The following is a 19,505-nucleotide window of genomic DNA, read 5'->3' on the forward strand; positions in this document are numbered from 1 at the left end:
GATCATCCTATCACCGGCCTATCACAGGAACGGGAAGCTGATACCGGCGCAACGGGGGGAACGTAGGAAGGTGGGTTAAAGTTTTGTATTTTTTTTTGTTTTGTTTTTGCAACCTGGGCACAGGGAAATGCATTTCTCCTTTAAAGGGAGTAGTCCAGTTTAAAAAACAGGGCACGAAGCTGTTGCAGACATGCCCCCTTTCATGCATCTGAATGGGAGAGCTGGAGATACATTGCTTGTGTATCTCCAGCTCTCCCATAGATATGCATATAGGGGGCATGTCGGCCACTGCTTCATGCTGTGGAGATAAGTTTTCTAAACTGGATATGTTCTTTAATATATTTGGTCATGTGTCAATGTATTCTAAGGCAGTGTTCACACAGTGTAAAATTTTGGGGCATATTTTTTGTGCACATTTCGTCCATAATTGTCAAAAATGCGGGCACAATTTTCTTTGCGGACACAGATTTGCTAATTATGGACAAAAAAACATTAAAGGGGTACTCCGGTGAAAACCTTTTTTCTTTTAAATCAACTGGTGGCAGAAAGTTAAACATATTTGTAAATTACTTCTATTAAAAAATCTTAATCCTTCCAGTACTTATTAGCTGCTGAATGCTACAGAGGAAATTCCTTTCTTTTTGGAACACTGATGACATCACGAGCACAGTGCTCTCTGCTGATATCTCTGTCCATTTTAGCAACCATGCATAGCAGATGTATGCTTAGGGCAGCATGGTGGCTCAGTGGTTAGCATTACTGCCTTGCAGTGCTAGGGACTTGGGTTCAAATCCCACTAAGGACAACAATAAATAAAGCATTATTATTATAATAACGTCAGCAGAGAGAACTGTGCTCGTGATGTCATCAGAGAGCATTCCAAAAATAAAAGAATTTCCTCTGTAGTATTCAGCAGCTAATAAGCACAGGAAGGATTAAGACTTTTTAATAGAAGTAATTTACAAATATGTTTAACTTTCTGCCACCAGTTGATTTAAAAGAAAAAAGGTTTTCACCGGAGTACCCCTTTAATTAAAATATGCCACTTAATTTTTCACTGTGTAAACATAGCCTTAGGACTACTAAACTACTAAACCTTGGTACATATCCACTTGTTTTTTGTTTAATACCGTGCCAATAACATTAACATAGAAACATGGAATGTGTTGGAAGATAAAAACCATTTGGCCCATCTAGTCATCTAGTCTTTCCAATATTCTGAATAGTTCTTGGTGGTCTTATCTTAAATGAAGGATAGCTTTATGCTTATTCCATTCATGCTTAAACTCTTTCACTGTATTTGCAGCTACCAGAAGGCTATTCCATGCATCCATTACTGTCTTCCTGGTATTACTTTTAAAACTTTGCCCAATTGACCACACTTGTATAACATATACACTATAACATATGTTTTAGCTACATATTAAATTGTGCTTCATATGACAACATTGAGAATATATTATGCAAAAGGCCAAGATTACAATCAAGTATTTCATGTTAAAAAATACTGCAAAAAATTTCTAAAGGAGGAATAAAAAAAAAAAAAAAAATCTCAACTGTTAGTCTCTTCCCATAGAGTTAATACATCTTGTAATAAGCACATTACCGTAATTGAAATGTCATGCATTTTGTATTGTCTTCCCTTTCCCAACCCCAGACCTTTGCACGGGCACAATTCTAATTACACTGCTGCTCTATGTCATATTATCTCTATTATTTTTAGCTGAAATGTGCCTGGATGTCTCGCACTCTCTGCATCCTTCCCAGCAGCTTTCTCACCCATCACTTTTATTTTCACTCAGATCTGGATTTTACTGCTTTTCTGCACAATGTAATGACCTTGTGTCTTCAAGCATATCCCTGCTGCAGTCCAGATAAAAGTAGATTTTTAGCATGCTGGGTCTCAAATGATCTAATATTTGCAGAAATCTTGTGTCTGCAGACATCTCTGTATTCTGCTTCTTATAAAGTTAACACGGAAATGGGCAAATTGCTTGTTATCAGGGTTCTAAGGTAATGTTCTAAAATATGTGTCAACTTATTTACTGTCTTTTTTTTCCCCAGATGGTTTGTGGCAATTCTCCTTTAATGTGAAATTCTACCCACCCGATCCTTCTCAGCTTTCAGAAGACATAACCAGGTATTTAAGCTTTCTTCCTGAGTACTTTGTGCTAAAGCTTTTTTTGTTCCCTTTTAGCCAGTGCATCAGAGATATTCAAATTGCTGTAAAATTGGCTATATATATATGTATTTGAAGAGGGGGGGGAGGGAGGTGTGTGTGTGTGTGTGTGTGTGTGTGTGTGTATATTATAGGAATCCACTCCTCAGAAAAAATGGACTACTGATAATACAAAAAGAAAAATAGCCAGCACAACTACCTAATACACGGGTGCACGCTGGTGTGGCAAATACATAGTATACAAAAAAGTAGGTTGCAGCAGCACTCTTAGTCAAAAAATGTAGGCTCTTAGTGCAAAACATGTCCCCCATCCACCACATGAGGTGGCCTCATTTCAGATGGGACCCTAACACTCATTTCACTCACCTCTGCTGGGCATATGGCCTCTGACTGGGTGACATGCTGGATCCACTATCAATTTAGAGTAGCTCCAGCACAGCACTAAATAGTTTAGCCCATTAGTGGTGGCACTGCTGCCCTTAATAAAACTTTCAACTCTGTACCAAATGTACACAAATTCAATAGGTCATAAGTTACAGGCCATCTATTCATTAGAATTACCACCATATTCTTGTGATTGTTCCCTATGCTCGATTAATAACCATTCTGACTGATTTATTATTGTACATTAGTTATATAATACATTATAGTTGTATGTCCAAGTACTACATTAGGAGTGTAAAAACCTACATGAAAGATTACTCCTCCAAACAAATGTGAAAAAAGGGAAAACAAAGGCATATGCACTTATTGTACCCTTATATAAATTTGTTCACCCATCACACCACATTTTTCAATAAATCCTAAAATAAGTATTATTAATAATTCTAAAAATAAATTATCCAGTACCCCTAAAAATCATATACACTCCATAGGGCAAATATACAACTGGGTTAGCTCAGGGCATACAGTTAGTTGTTCACCTAATGATAAATCAGTCACCGGGCAACAATCAGATTGTTTGCATTAGAAATACATTTTCTTCAATACATGTTCAGTGGAAACAGTATGTACTAACTACCCCCTTGATGGACAAAAATGCTGAACAATTAACAGCTGTTTTACCAAAATGTTAATATAATTAGAAGATTTTACCTTTTTTGAGGCATAAATTATCTGTTCATATTCAGTTTTTTTTTACGGAAAAGGACTTCTTTTGAGTTGTGAATCTGTCAAAAAATAGCCAGGTTTTATGGCAGGTGTGTTGGGACGTTTTTGGGAATGTGAAAAAAAAAAAGTAAAAAAAAAAATGGCTGGAAATTTTTTTTTCCTGAATTGTTAAGAAATGGGTGAAAGTTTAAGACCTTTTTGACTGTAAAATGTCCCAAATTTGTCTGGTGTATATATCATCTGTGATTATTTTGCTATCTGGCAAAAATTTCCAATTATCACACAATTTGTGTGCTATCTGCAGATATTAGCCCTGATTTACTAAGAGGGGAGTGTAGGTTTCTTTGTGGGTTTTAATTCCCTACATTTTATTTTCCACGATATTTACTAAGGCTTCCCTACATTTTCCACTTTCCCTACATTTTGCTTTTTTTACTCATGCTCTGATCTGTAGGGTTTTCATCAGCTGAAATCCACCACATTTTCTGTGGAAATTTGTCAAGTTTTTGTGAAAATGTCAGGAACACGTCTCTTCGGTGACCACGCCCCCTTTCCCTGACAGCCATGCCCCTTTTCTGGGTTTTCTTAGTAAAATGGAGAGTTAGTCGGGTTTTTTTCAGTTCTGGCACAGACAGAATTTATGGCGCACAACCCTACAAAACATGTCTGGTTTGCAATAGTAAATAAGGGCCATATATATATATATATATATATATATATATATATATATTTTTTTTTTTTTTTTGCAGTGCACATAAAGGTTGTAACTTAGTGAAAGAAAATTGTGGTTTCGGGTGAAGGGGGCATGCCTGCTCTATTGCCGGTATTGCTGGCAAACCAGCTTAAACTTCTACTGAAATCTCCATTAGCTCAGAGCTCCCAGAGACTGCATTCACCTCTACATACATTCAGCAAGTCTGTGAGCTGAGGGAGGGTTGATAAACACCCCCCTTATAGATCTCTTAGCTTGCACTTGCTAATTTAGCATTGAAGAGGGTTCCATAGTGATTTGACCCATCTGATTGGAATATGTGAATTGGAGCACATCAGTGTTGTTCGTACATAGTGACTCCATTAGACTGGTTAAACGTGATGCTACAAGAATAACATGTTAAGCATTTTTTCACTATTTTGTAGCATCTATTGGTTTTTGCTTGTTGTCCACATTTGAATTATACATTTTTTTGTTCTAGAATTAGAAATTTAGTTATGTTCATTTGTTATTTTCTGTAAACATGGTACACAAATTCTATTACTGCTTTCCTATTTAGCAGTATGTGTCACCATGGAAAGCAAATACAGTGCTGCAGAGGATCAAGTTAACAGGTTCTGAATTTAGATAGCATTCATTATGGCTTATTTAGTCAAATACTGGAGACAAGATAATTGCGCTGTTGTGAATAGCACCCAAATGTGCCTTTCCCAACTGTGAATATTTAAACCAGGGACACATCACTGATAATATACACTATTGCAGTTGAAGGCACTGTCAACACCTTGTTTCCCCCTTTACATTCTTTCAAAAAAATTTCCAAACATCTCGCCCGATGTATGAAATTGTATTCCACAATGCTGAATATATAGCCATGTGGCAATCTTATCATAAAATCCTGTATACCATGTAGTATATTTGTATGTGGTATCCCCAGTATTGGAAACTAGATTAGTATGATTTTTCAATAGAGTGCTTACCTATGAACAGAATTCATTATCTTGCTCCCCCATCCAATCTATCAATCACAATCAATGGCTCCATTCTCTCCCCAGCCCCACAAGTCCACAGAATTTAGGTTACCTTAGATTTTGCACTTTCTTTCAAGCTACACATGTAGACCCTAACCACCTCCTGCTGCCTATGCGTGTCGTGAATCTGCACATTCCTCAATTTTGCCTCAATTAAACTTTTGCTACATACCATCATCCTCTTCCACTTGGGACTACTACACCATCCTTCTAAGCGGCGTTCCTCTATGGGAGCTGTTTCCAGAAGCTTCCATAGAGTGGTAATGTGCATGCACAACTTACCACTCCATTGTAACAGGAGACTGGGGTCCCAGTTATCGGGATCACGGGAGGCCCCACCAGTTTGACCCCCAGCGATCATCTAGTTATCTCCTATGCTGTAGGTAGGGGATAACTTTAAAATATGGGACAACCCTGTGCTTCAGCTGGGACAAAGATGATGCTACAGCCAAACAGGATTATGTTCTGGATGGTATAGGGACCCCTAGTGGTCTTTTTTTATAGGCCATGATTTCTTAAAAAAAAAAAAAAAAAAAAAAAAAAAAAAAAATATATATATATATATATATATATATATATATATATATATATATATATATATATATATATAAAATTATGAAGTATGGTATATTAAAAAAGTTAATGTTTTGCCAACATGTTAAACACATAAAATATCTTGGATTCTGACAGTGCTCCTTTTAATCTGGCATGTTATATGGTGATCATTTTGTCTGTGGCTTATATGCTGTGACTTGTTTTTAATCCTCATACAGGTACTATCTGTGTTTACAATTACGGGATGACATTGTATCTGGTCGTCTCCCTTGTTCTTTTGTCACACTGGCTCTCCTGGGATCTTACACAGTGCAGTCAGAACTTGGAGACTATGAACCTGATGAATACGGTAGTGACTATGTCAGTGAATTTCGCTTTGCACCAAACCAGACAAAAGAACTGGAAGACAAAGTTGTTGAGCTGCATAAAAGTTATAGGTGAGATAATTGTAATAATGTAAAAATGTACTTAAAATTTTAACCAAAATGATGTTAACTTGTGTTTGATGCTGTAACAGATGTGACAGTAGCATCTTCTTTCGGTTTTCTCCAAAGTTTGTTTAACCTCTTAAGGACCAAGCCCATTTTAACCTTAAGGACCAGGCCAATTTTATTTTTGCGCTTTCGTTTTTTCCTCCTCGCCTTCTAAAATCCATAACTTTTATATTTCCATCTACAGACCCATATAAGGGATTGTTTTTTGCGTGACCAGTTGTACTTTGTAATGAAAACTCAAATTTTACCATAAAATGTACGGCGAAAATTTTTTACACTTTTTGGGGGTAAAATTAGAAAAACTGCCAATTTTTATTGGGGGAGGGGATTTTTCACTTCTTTTTTACTTTTTATTTTTACATTTTTCAATTTAATTAAATTTTTTGTTTTATTTTTATGTCCCCATAGGGGACTATCTATAGCAATCATTTGATTGCTAATACTGTTCAGTGCTATGCATAGGGCATAGCACTGATCAATATTATCGGCTATCTTTTGCTCTGGTCTGCTTAATCTCAGACCAGAGCAGGAGATGCCGGGAGACGGACGGAGGCACTGAGCACATTCACGGAACACATTTTATTTTGGGGAAGATATTTGGATGATGTGTTGATTTTTTTTTTGGGATGGGTCACAGTCGCTATTCTTGGAATTCATTGAGTTACTAAATCAAAATGAAATAGGGAAGAAATTCACCCACGAGATAGGAGGCAAATCCATAAACTTCCTGGATTTGAATATCTTCATAGACAGAGACAGGAAAATACAGACAAGAATATTTAGGAAACCCACGGCTACGAATAGCTTCCTACATTGGAAAAGTTGGCACCCAAGCTAACTCCGTAAGAGCATTCCAATAGAACAGTACTTAAGGGCAAAGAGGAACTGCTCACAAGAACAGGAGGACTATGAGGAGGAGAACAGGGAATTGATGTCAAGCTTTTGTGCACGGGGTTACCCTAAGAAATTTATGAGACAGGCAAACAATAAAACTCAGATAAGATCGAGAAACGTATTATTAGAGGACAAAAAGGAAACAACAAATACACCAAATACAATATGATGCATTGGAATAATGGAACGATATTGGCCAATTCTGAAGGCGGGGATGGAGACCTGAGAGAGGTAATTAGTACTAGGCCCAGTATAACATACAAGAGAGGCTCCAATTTGAAAGATATTCTTGTGCATAGCCATCAGAAAGCACCAACAATGGAAAGTAACCAGACATGGTTACCTACACCACCACCTGGGTCATACCCTTGTGGACATTGTGTAAACTGTAAGTTTATGCCTAAGGTAAAATCATTTACGAATCCAACAGATGGTAAAACATATACTATAAGGGAATTCATAAATTTTAACAGTAAAAATGTGGTATATGCATCAAAGTGCGGATGCCCCAAAATTTACATAGGAAAAACGATACAATATCTGAGAAGACATGTGGGAAAACATTTGAGCACCATGCGCACTAATGTGGACAACCCACTATGTAGACATATAAAAATAGTACATGGAAGAAATTTGAAATCCCTAAAATTCTGGGGGATAACAACAATTAAATTGGGACCCAGGAAAGGAGACATGGATAATTTATTACAGAGGCGAGGTGGATTTTTCGCCTAAAAAGTAGATCACCAGTTGGCCTAAGTGAAGGCTTTTCATTCTCTGCATTCCTAACAGACACACGGGTTGGTAAAAAATTGAATATACTAGGAGAAATAAATAGATGAATGAAAAAATACAGAAAGAAAGGCATTCATAATAAATAATTTATAATAAGAAAAATTATATCATAAAGAGAAATTAAAAAAGAACAAGAAAAATCACACTTAGCGGTTACCTTGGTGTGTTGTGGAAGCCCTTGTAGAAATGGAGCGAGAAGAAGGGGGAACAATTCCAACCTAAGAACAAATAAGAAGAAAAAAAGAGGAAAAAAAGAAAATGCATGAACACAAAATACAGAACCAACTTATAAAAAGAACAGTAATAGTGGATACCTTAAACAAAGGACATTAGTATCTAGTCCCAGAGTAAAGGGGGGAAATAATCTTCCTCACCCTCCTTTCCCCACTCCCCTCCCTCCTCTCTCAATCCCCCCCCTCTCCTGAAGATAACTCCCTACATCCCTTACTATGAGAAAAATATTAAAATATCACAATAAGGTCTCCTTTACAATGACTGGTAGGTTATAATATACTATAATAGTCAATTACAACATCATATATACCATATTAAACCATATACTATATGACGTTATGTCAGAAGATAACATACCAGAATAACTTACAATAATAAAAGAATAATAAAATTATTGAACATTAATGATTCAGCTTCACCAATAATATCCTCGGAATTCTAGGACAATATAACAGAAGTATAATAACAATATAGAATGAAAAGAGAGAGGAAACAACACTACCTAGATAGTTGGGAATAGAAGAATCCACCTATCAGAATTGGAATTAAGAAAGGGGGTGGAGAGAGAAAGGGAATAGCGAAGCAGACTGCGGTAATTCACACATCACAAACTAGGAGGAATATTCACATAGCGGAACTGGTGATTTGCAGTCCCATGATGGAACATGTGGCCTTAGAGTCGCGTGACCAAACACGGACGTCAGAGGAAACCCGGAAGGAACGAACAAGAGGCAGGCATAACTGGGTGATGTTGAATGACGTCCTGTCCACTGATTGGAGTTGCATGAATAAAACAACACAGTACATATGGGGAATGACGTGGAGCCTCCCCATAGGCTAACACACACTCGGGAACAAGGAACGCCTACAAACAGATATAAACTCCATTGAATGCCTGCACCCGGCATTAGTGCCCTGCACCTTGTGAAAGCCCGTCTCTATCGACGAAACGTCGGGGGGATACTAAAGATTCTATTTTAACTAGCAACCAGGGTTGGAATAAGAGGAGAATTAGAGGACCCTATTGAAGGAAATTATTATAATATAACTCATAGAAGATCCTATATCAATATCTCCAATCTAATAGAGGTTCAAGGAGGACCTAAAACCAACACCTAGGTTGTGTTTTTAAATACACGTTGGTATTATTTGCACACTACTGGGAATTTTAAGGAAAATAATAAAAGTGATATTTTAAGGGGTTACCCTAGTACAGGGCCTAGTCCCGGAGGGGCTTTATGCCTTGCGGGGAATTGTATTAGAAATCCTCATACCCTGGGTACTCTATGGGGGAATTTAATAAACAGGAATTTCCTCTCAACCCCCAAATTGGACCTTACTAAAGCCTCCTCTAGGTTTAAGCACTCCACTGCTTGCCTCTTACAGGTTACATATACCAGTCTTTTTTTCCCTCACAGCTCCAGCATACTACCCAGAGCTAGCTACTCACAGGCTGACCTTGCACTCAGCCTATACAAATTGTGCAAAACACTGAAAGACACCATCTACAACAGAGATATTTATCTATCTCCAGGCTAATAGTAATGAACACTTTGCTAGCTGTTAGCTCTGTGACACCCAAATGATGCTTTGCAAACCAACCAAGACATTTGGCCTGTAAAGACTCTTTCATCATTGCACAGATAACCCTCCTAATCACCTTTACACAGGCCAACATCATGTCTGTAAATACAGTTTTCTCACCTCTAAAGGCTGTTATTGACTAATGATGACACTGTATACACAGTAGGCTCTGTTACATAAACACTCCTGTTCCAATAGGGTTCCTGTGTTTTTGCCATTAAGAATATCATGGCGAGCAGCACCAGAAATTTGATGGACTTAGTCAGAGGAATTTGATAGAATTCATTGGGACCTGTTTAACCCTTTAGTGACTGCCTAACATATAAAAACAGTGGTCACTAAGAGGCTTTAAGTCTTTAACCCCTTAAGGACACATGACGTACTGGAACGACATATGTCCGCTCCTGATCTATAACGTGGGGCCACGGCGTGGCCCCGCGTAATAGCGGGTCGGGCCCGGCCTCTAACAACGGCCGGGACCCGTGGCTAATAGCGCGCGGCATTGATCGTGCCGCGCGCTATTAACCCTTTAGACGCCGCGTTCAAAGTTGAACGCTGCGTCTAAAGTGAAAGTATGCCGGTTAGCTCAGTGGGCTGTTCGGGATAGCCGTGGCGAAATCGCGGCATCCCGAACAGCTTACAGGAAAGCAGGAGGGTCCCTACCTGCCTCCTCGCTGTCCGATCGCCAAATGACTGCTCAGTGCCTGAGATCCAGGCATGAGCAGTCAAGCGGCAGAATCATCGATCACTGGTTTCCCATGAGAAACCAGTGATTAATGTAAAAGATCAGTGTGTGCATTGTTATAGGTCCTATGGGAGCTATAACACTGCAAAAAAAAAGGGAATAAAGATCATTTAACCCCTTCCCTATTAAAAGTTTGAATCACCCCCCTTTTCCCATAAAAAAAAACCACAGTGTAAATAAAAATAAACATATATGGTATTGCCCCGTGCGGAAATGTCCGAATTATAAAGATATATTGTTAATTAAACCGCACGGTCAATGGCGTACGCGTAAAAAAAATTCCAAAGTCCAAAATAGTGCATTTTTGGTCACTTTTTATATCATGAAAAAAAATGAATAAAAAGCAATCAATAAGTCCTATCAATGCAAAAATGGTACCGCTAAAAACTTCAGATCACGGCGCAAAAAATGAGCCCTCATACCGCCCCATACATGGAAAAATAAAAAAGTTATAGGGGTCAGAAGATGACAATTTTAAACGTATTAATTTTCCTGCATGTAGTTCAGATTTTTTTCCAGAAGTACGACAAAATCAAACCTATATAAGTAGGGTATCATTTTAATCATATGGACCTACAGAATAAAGATAAGGTGTCATTTTTACCGAAAAATGTACTACGTAGAAACAGAAGCCCCCAAAAGTTACAAAACAGCGGGTTTTTTTAAAATTTGATTTTTTTTTTCCGTTTCCCCGTAGATTTTTGGGCAAAATGACTGACGTCATTACAAAGTAGAATTGGTGGCGCAAAAAATAAGCCATCATATGGATTTTTAGGTGCAAAATTGAAAGAGTAGTGATTTTTTTAAAGGCGAAAATGCAAAAACTAAAAAACCCTCGGTCCGCTCGGACCATTTCCCCATGACAAGATCATGGGAGCCTGGCTGTCAGGATGACAGCTGGTACCCCGCAGAAATCTTTATTCCTGGAAATTAACCCATTGCACTGCAGTGTCAAAACATGACCCCCTGCATGTAACGAGATTGAATGGTGCTCTTACCTGATCTTTAGCCTGGGTAAAAGATCACCGGGTGTAGATCGATCTACATGGCAGCTGGAGTCTTTCTAAAAGACACCAGGTCTGTCATGGATAAGTTTCTATAAATCTGTGGCATAGCTGTATAGATAAAGCGGTCTGCATAAAGCTGACAATACACTGCACCTCAGCAGTAGTTCAATGTTTTTTATAAGCAATCAGAAGATCGTTGGTGAACATCCCCTAGTGCAATTAGTAAAAAAAAAGTTACGTTTACGTAAATAACCCCCATCCCAATAAAAATGCCAAAATTCTTTGTATAGAATACATTTTAATGAAAATAATCATAAACTATGTAATTGATTTTTAGAATATAAAAAACTAAATAAATGCCAAAAATAGCATCTTTTGTAGGAGAAATTCCCTTTGGTAAGCAGACTATTGTTGTACAGAAATTTACAGTAAAGAAGCTTATTAAATTAAAAAAATCCTCTTAAATGGGTTATCCAGTGTTTTATATATAACACAAAAAATATGGGCACAGAGAAAATAAAAAAAAAAACAGTTCCTGTTCAGCTTCAAGATGGGACCCACTGCGGCCAATACTGCGGCTATATACTGAAAAGCCATAAAAATAAAAGCACTGACAGATGAAGTGAATAATATTAATTTTCTTAAAAATTGGGAAGCTGTGAGTGACAAGGGCCAAATTATTATAGCTGCACAGCTAGCATCTCTAAAACAGCAGGTCTTATAGAATGTTCCCAGTATGCAGTAGTTATTACCTATCCATCGTAACATATGAGCATCAGAACTGGAACAAGGAGCGATGGACGAAGGTGACCTGGTTAATGAGTGACAGTTTTGTTTTTGAATTTTTTTAATCTTTTTTTTTTTTAGGAAAAGCAGAGCAGCGCCCACGGGTCATATATGATTAGTTCTCCAGCGCACTGTGGCTGACAATTCATTTGGGCTGATCATTCATTTGAGGGGGGGGGGTTAGGGGGAAATGAGTGGGAAAAAAAATACACCATCAAATACCGTGGAACCGTGGAAGTTTGAAAAATACCTTATGTACATTTGTGGTCATACCGCCCAGCATTAGTGCCTTGCTTACCTGGGAAAGAGATAACATCAGAATTAAAGGAAATCTGTCACCTGCACTAACCTGTCGGTACCGGTGCAGGTAACACTGATGACAATGGTACTCTTTGTCCTGTCTACCTTGTCCTGTTCTGTGGCAATGATCTGCGGTAGTCTTGTCCATTAGCTCCAGCTCCGGGAACCCGGGTTGGGCCACGGGCGGAGCTTACTGACCTCACCGCTGCTGTTCTCTAGCAGCGGGACCCAGCAGGAAGCAGCAGGGGTGACGTCACTAAGCAATGCCCATACCCCAAGCCGCTGCTGCTCTCTGCTGAGTCTCGCGGCAGCGGTGACGTCACGAAGTTCCGTCCGTGTCCCAAGCCGGGTGCCTGGAGCTGGAGCTAACGGGCAAGATTACCCGAGATCCCCTGAACGGAACGGGACAAGGTAAGTACCTTTGTCATCAGTGTCACCTGCACTACCTGTCTGTACCGACAGGTTAGTGCAGGTGACACTGTTGACAGATTTCCTTTAAGCTCTGGGCAATGTTCTGCTCGGAAATTGGGTAGCAGCATTTATGTGGGTGTTAATTTAACATGTAAAAAACAGGAATATGGGGGGCCCGCACTATATAAAATGTATAAATAGGTTATATATCGAGGTGCTGTGTTGCACGTACCCTTCGTGCCAAAACAAATAGAATAAAGACAATGTAGGAATACAGACCTCTAGCTATAAATATAATGTTAAATAATTAAATTAAATAGCTAAAAACAAGTTTATTAATGTAATGGTATATCAATAGAGAAGTCCAAGCAGGGCCCTTGCTATGGACTGCATACAATTAAAACACTCTGTGCTCTGCACCACTCACCGCACCGCTGTGTGAAGATCTCTGGAAAGTGAAAGTGTCAGGGCAGACTTCGCTTCTGTGGACTGGCACGGCTAGGCGACCGGCCTGGGATGGTATAGATGTCCGTATGAAGGTCTTACTGTGTCCGGAGTTGCACAAATCTGCGTCCGGCCATTAACCACGGTGGAAGGCTTGCAGTGGTCCGGCGGTGAGTGGGAGCGACGTCCTCGTGTATCAAGCGCTGGCAGGCGCGCGTCTGGGCGGTGAGCCTCAAACTAGGGGGTTCCAGCAGTTGAGAATGGTGGATGTAGGTTCTAGGATGTAGTTCTTCTGGTGGGTGGTCTGTGTTGCTGGGTCATATATCAATTCTAGACGTGTTTCGGGGTGTCCCCTTCCTCGGTAGCAGTACAATGATATAGTAGTTACCCCATGTGGGTATTGGTCTTATATAGTCCATAAAATGGTGATGTTAATTAGTATTAATTGTTGTCTCAGATGATTAGTGTTTCAGATAAATTGTGGACCGGATTTTTGGCCTGGAGAGACTCAAAATGCGGACCAGATTGACATTAGTGACTTGAATACAACTAGCTAGTTGATTTAACATAGTATAATAGATACATAAATATATATTGTTTAGTAGTATGGATATGGATATATATAAATAGGACATAATAAGTTAATAATAATGATTATTTGAGGTAGTGTACGGGTGTATGGAGTATAAATAACGGAATCGGTGAATGTGAAATGCATTATAATAAAATGGCATAAATGAATATAAATAAAATTAAAATGTACATAATCTGTATAAATTAGAATATCAGATGGTTAATATGACATTAAATGAATGATCTATATATATAAAAAAAAATTAAAAACTAAAAAAAAAAAATATATATATATATATATATATATATATATATGTCTATAGTCTATATATAGATCATTCATTTAATACATTTTATGTCATAGTAACCATCTGATATTCTAATTTATATAAATAGATTCCGCACATTTTATTTTATTTATATTCATTTATGCCATTTTATTACAATGCATTTCACATTCACTGATTCCGTTATTTATACTCCATACACCCGTACACTACCTCAAATAATCATTATTATTAACTTATTATATCCTATATATATATATATATATATATATATATATCTCCATATCCATACTACTAAACAATACATATTTATTTATCTATTATACTATGTTAAATCAACTAGCTAGTTGTATTCAAGTCACTAATGTCAATCTGGTCCGCATTTTGAGTTTCTCCAGGCGAAATATCCGGTCCACAATTTATCTGAATCACTAATCATCTGAGAAAGGGGACACCCCGAAACGCGTCTAGCATTGATATATGACCCAGCAACACAGACCACCCACCAGAAGAACTACATCCTAGAACCTACATCCACCATTCTCAACTACTGGAACCCCCCCAGTTTGAGGCCCACCGCCCAGACGTGCACCTGCCAGCGCTTGATACACGAGGACGTCGCTCCCACTCACCGCCGGACCGCTGCAAGCCTTCCACCGTGGTTAATGGCCGGATGCAGATTTGTGCCACTCCGGACACAGTAAGACCTTCATACGGACATCTATACCATCCCAGGCTGGCCGCCTAGCCGTGCCAGTCCATAGAAGCGAAGTCTGCAGAGCACCAAACCTTATTACAAAATTTGTTACAAAACAACTGCAAATCTGTTACTAACTATCTATAACAATACTGGATATAACAATACCTTGTTGAATTTACACAGGACTATGGGTGGCTGCAACTGCTGATATCTATGTATCCATTCATTCATTTATTTATTTTATGTATACACGTACAGAGTGTTTTAATTGTATGCAGTCCATAGCAAGGGCCCTGCTTGGACATATCTATTGATATACCATTACGTTAATAAACTAGTTTTTAGTACAACTAGCTATTTAATCTAATTATTTAACATTATATTTATATCTAGTGGTCTGTATTCCTACATTGTCTTAATTTAACATGTATTACCTTCGCTAAACATTGTTGATGACCAAGTTTACTCCTTTATAACAGCAGTATTCCCTTTATAGAATTAACCTCTTTCAGCAATAATTCCTTATGGTGCATTGCAAAAATAGTTCAGGAATGGTCTGAAGGAAATGCCATGAGTTTAAGTTATTGACATGATCTCTTAATTCCATAGATCTACAATTTCATCCATAAAAGCGCCCCATGCATTTTACATAATTTGAAGTGCACCTGTTCTAGAGACATGTCAAAAGTTTGGATTGGCAAGGTTGGGGATAACTAGCTGATCCCAAGAATGAGGACCCCAGTCTCCCATTAGAATGGAGTGGTGGGTCATGCATGCTAGTTACTGCTCTATCTTTATTCTCAAAAATAGCTACCAAAACAGCCCAGTACAGTGTTAGGCTGTTTTCAGAAGCTCACATAGAGCACAAATAGAGCAGCAACTTGCTTGCACAACCCGCCACTCAATTGTAACAAGAGACTGGGGTCCCCGTTATCAAGATCAATGGGGGTGCCGTCAGTTTGACCCCCAATAATCAGCTAGTTATCCCCTATCCTGTGGATGGGACAACCCTGGAACAACCCTTTTCAAAAAGGTTAATCCAGGAGGAAAGGAATAGTTTTCCTTGTTTCTAGTGCTCTGCTTCCCCTTCGTCTCGGAAGTATTAAATCTGAGATCAGGGCCTTTATTGCATAGTGATCAACACATGCGAATGAAAAACCTGCCTGCATGGAGTGACCAATGATTGCTCAAGGTTTCCGATATTGCGGCTAAATTATGTGGCCATTAGTCACTAAATCTTGGAAGTTATGTTTCTGATACAAGGGAGGTAGAAATAGTGCACTGGGAGCAAGAAAAAGTATAACTGGATAACCCTTAAAGTATCAGCTGCTAATATTGTGGTGCCTGATAACACAGGCTGATAAAATATTTTATGGTGGCATGACCAACTAAAATTTGTAATTTAGTTTAAAAATAAACTTATACACTTTTGAATTTTAATTAGACTACAGGTCTTTTAGAACTATTAAGCTTTAAAGGGGTACTCCGGTGAAAACCTTTTTTCTTTTAAATCAACTGGTGGCAGAAAGTTAAACACATTTGTAAATGACTTCTATTAAAAAATCTTAATCCTTCCTGTACTTATTAGCTGCTGAATACTACAGAAGAAATTCTTTTCTTTTTGGAATGCTCTCTGATGACATCACGAGCACAGTTCTCTCTGCAGACGTTATTATAATAATAATAACGCTTTATTTATTGTTGTCCTTAGTGGGATTTGAACCCAAGTCCCCAGCACTGCAAGGCAGCAGTGCTAACCACTGAGCCACCATGCTGCCCTTAGCATACATCTGCTATGCATGGTTGCTAAAATGGACAGAGATGTCAGCAGAGAGAACAGTGCTCGTGATGTCATCAGTGTTCCAAAAAGAAAGGAATTTCCTCTGTAGCATTCAGCAGCTAATAAGTACTGGAAGGATTAAGATTTTTTAATAGAAGTAATTTACAAATATGTTTAACTTTCTGCCACCAGTTGATTTAAAAGAAAAAAGGTTTTCACCGGAGTACCCCTTTAACAAAAATATTGTATCATTTTTGCTTTACCATAGCCCATATTTGCTATTGTTTTCTCATTTTGTAGCACTTTTTTATTTATACTCATAACACATACTCCCGCACGCTAACAAATACCTTGGAAAATAACACAATATTGCAAATTATTGCCTTTTATTTGCTTGCTCCTTTGTGTACAGGTGTCTTCATATGTGAGAGATCTTATTTTTATGTTTTTTTTTTGTTTAAGCTGGATACATATAGTTTTTATTTCCTGGTTATTAATATGCTGTTGACATTTTATTGATGTCAGTGCTACCATTTACTATAGTTGTAGATGGCAGCTTATGTTTACACTATACAACCACTATGTATGTTTTCACCAAAAGTTATTTTCAAAATAACATAAGCAGTCCAAAAGCTTAAAAATGTTTTAGCATGATTGACAAATTCTAGATGTCATCTTCTTGCCCGGATGTCTCATTGTGAAGAACAGGAGTTGAACTAATTATGTAGTCTGAACATGCTGCAAACATATCTCAGCAGTAATATATTTTAAAAGAAATAAATTACAAAATCAATTTTTTATTCTGCAGAGGAATGACTCCTGCTGAAGCTGAAATGCACTTCCTGGAAAATGCCAAAAAACTATCAATGTATGGGGTTGATCTACATCATGCTAAGGTACTAAATATAATAATATGTAGTAATAATATAAGTTAAAGCGTACCTGTCAGATCCCGCAAAAAAAATATGTTGCTCAATACCTGATCCTGACCGTGTACATCTAAATTTTATCACCTATATTTATTATAAAAATGTCTTTTCATTAGCTCACAGTGTTAGAAATCGGGAAGGGGGCGTGCCCCTCCCTTGTGATGGGAGTTGATTGGTGTGTCTGCTCATGTAGCCTTGTCCCTGACTTTTGGACAAGCCTGATGCTGCTGCAGGACTGGTTAGTGTCCCAGTAGGCATGGGGAACCTTGTGGTGGGATTTTAGGGAGCCAATTTCCTTATTAAATATTCTAAAAAATTGTTAAACAACCATATTACAAAAGGTCTTTAATTTTCATCAGTAACAACATATCAAAAGTTATTGGATTCGATAGTGTCCACTTAAAGTGATAAGTCCAGCCATAAATGTTATTTCATTAGAGGCAATAGCAGGGTGAGGCTAAACAGCACCCCTGCTACCCAAAATACTGTGCGGCTCCATTCCCCCGTATCACCCAGTGATTCAAGTCCTAGAGCTCTGTTTTGTGATTAGTAATTTCACATGTGGATTTGTAAGTGGAAGTTATCTTATCTATGAAACTCTGAGATGCTCTGCCAGACATGTTTGTTTGTTTCTTTTTTTTTAAATTTATTTTTTACTTGTTTTCTCTCTAAATATTATAGTTTTCAGTGTTCCTTGTAAATATGTCATTTCCTGGTGTTAAAGGGGTATTTCTATGTGATAATGTTGTGGCATATCACTATGGTGTTCTGTAAGATTATGATTGATGGTTGACCTCTGAAGTCTTCACCAATAACAAGAATAAGGGGAACAAATTCCCTTTTAGCTTTCTTTCTGCTCATTGTGCTCCTGCGGGGATCTACGAGGCAGTTTTGATGTCCCTTGCACAATGCGTAGTAGGCAGCATCACTAAGCATGTAGAAATTCTGTGAAAGAGTAGCGTCTTAGCTAACTATGTGGTCTCTTTGTTCTACAGGAATGGTGGGGTTGTCACAGCAGGACCCTGACAATAGTTTAGTGATGGTATTTTTAAGCAATATGCCATCACTTATGAGTGGGAAAACTCATTTAACATTTACATTAAGCAGTGTCTATATTTAGTTTTATAGGTTTAATGTGTTGTATCAGGGTTTTTTTTTTCGTCCATGTGCTTTTCTGAGAAGTGGTTTTAGGTTAAATATGAGGATTTTGCTATAGCCACAAAAGCAGAAATATTCCCTAGAAAAACATAGGGGAAAATTCATCAAAACCGGTCAAGAGGAAAAGTTGCTGAGTTGCCCAAAGCAACCAATCGGATCGCTTCTTTTATTTATGAAAAGGCCTCTGAAAAATAAAAGAAGCAAGCTGATTGGTTGCTATGGGCAACTCAGCAACTTTTCCTCTGGACAGGTTTTGATAAATCTTCCCCATAGTGCTTGTTCATACTAATGTCTAAAGGTGCCCATACATCTTCATTAGCTGTGAGCTGATAAACACTTATTTTGGTGACAGCTGTTTTTCCTAAACCACCCATATACATGACTATTTATCTTGGCCAAATATGCATATATTCTTAATGGGGAAGGGAACTAGCTACTTCCAGACACCCTTTAAAATCAAAATGCAGCATGTCTAATCCTATTTTCCCTATACTTGTACAACTTTTAACCTCCTTCTGGGGAACATGGGCTTATGGATCTGTTTGGCTCATGTGCTGGTAGTTAGATCACTAAAATGCAGTGGGAAAAGACCCTTTCATAAAAATCCAAGGAAGGGAGGCTGAGGTGCAGTCCATAGATCGCAGGGGTCCCAGTGGCCAGATCCCCCACGATCACGCATCTTATAAGATGTCCAGGGGCGGAGTACCCCTTTAAGGCTAAGTTCACTCCACAGGAGGGCTCTGTCACAGGGTCCATTTGGCGCCACATAACAGAGCCGAACGGGTCATTTGCATAAT

The 19,505-nt window shown here is 38.3% G+C and overlaps 1 protein-coding gene across 15 annotated transcripts in view; it reads left to right on the top strand.

Annotated features, from left to right (window-relative positions):
• EPB41L3 (erythrocyte membrane protein band 4.1 like 3) overlaps window positions 1–19,505 on the top strand; it is a 267,751-nt gene that overhangs the window by 173,352 nt on the left and 74,894 nt on the right. For all 15 annotated transcript variants that reach the window (XM_056521616.1, XM_056521618.1, XM_056521619.1 and 12 more), the window contains exons 6-8: window positions 2,065–2,140; window positions 5,806–6,024; window positions 17,430–17,517. In XM_056521616.1, coding sequence (XP_056377591.1) covers window positions 2,065–2,140; window positions 5,806–6,024; window positions 17,430–17,517 — 383 coding nt within the window. The remainder of the gene's footprint in view (window positions 1–2,064; window positions 2,141–5,805; window positions 6,025–17,429; window positions 17,518–19,505) is intronic.

Source organism: Hyla sarda, chromosome 5, assembly GCF_029499605.1.
Source record: "Hyla sarda isolate aHylSar1 chromosome 5, aHylSar1.hap1, whole genome shotgun sequence".
Lineage (NCBI taxonomy): Eukaryota > Metazoa > Chordata > Amphibia > Anura > Hylidae > Hyla > Hyla sarda.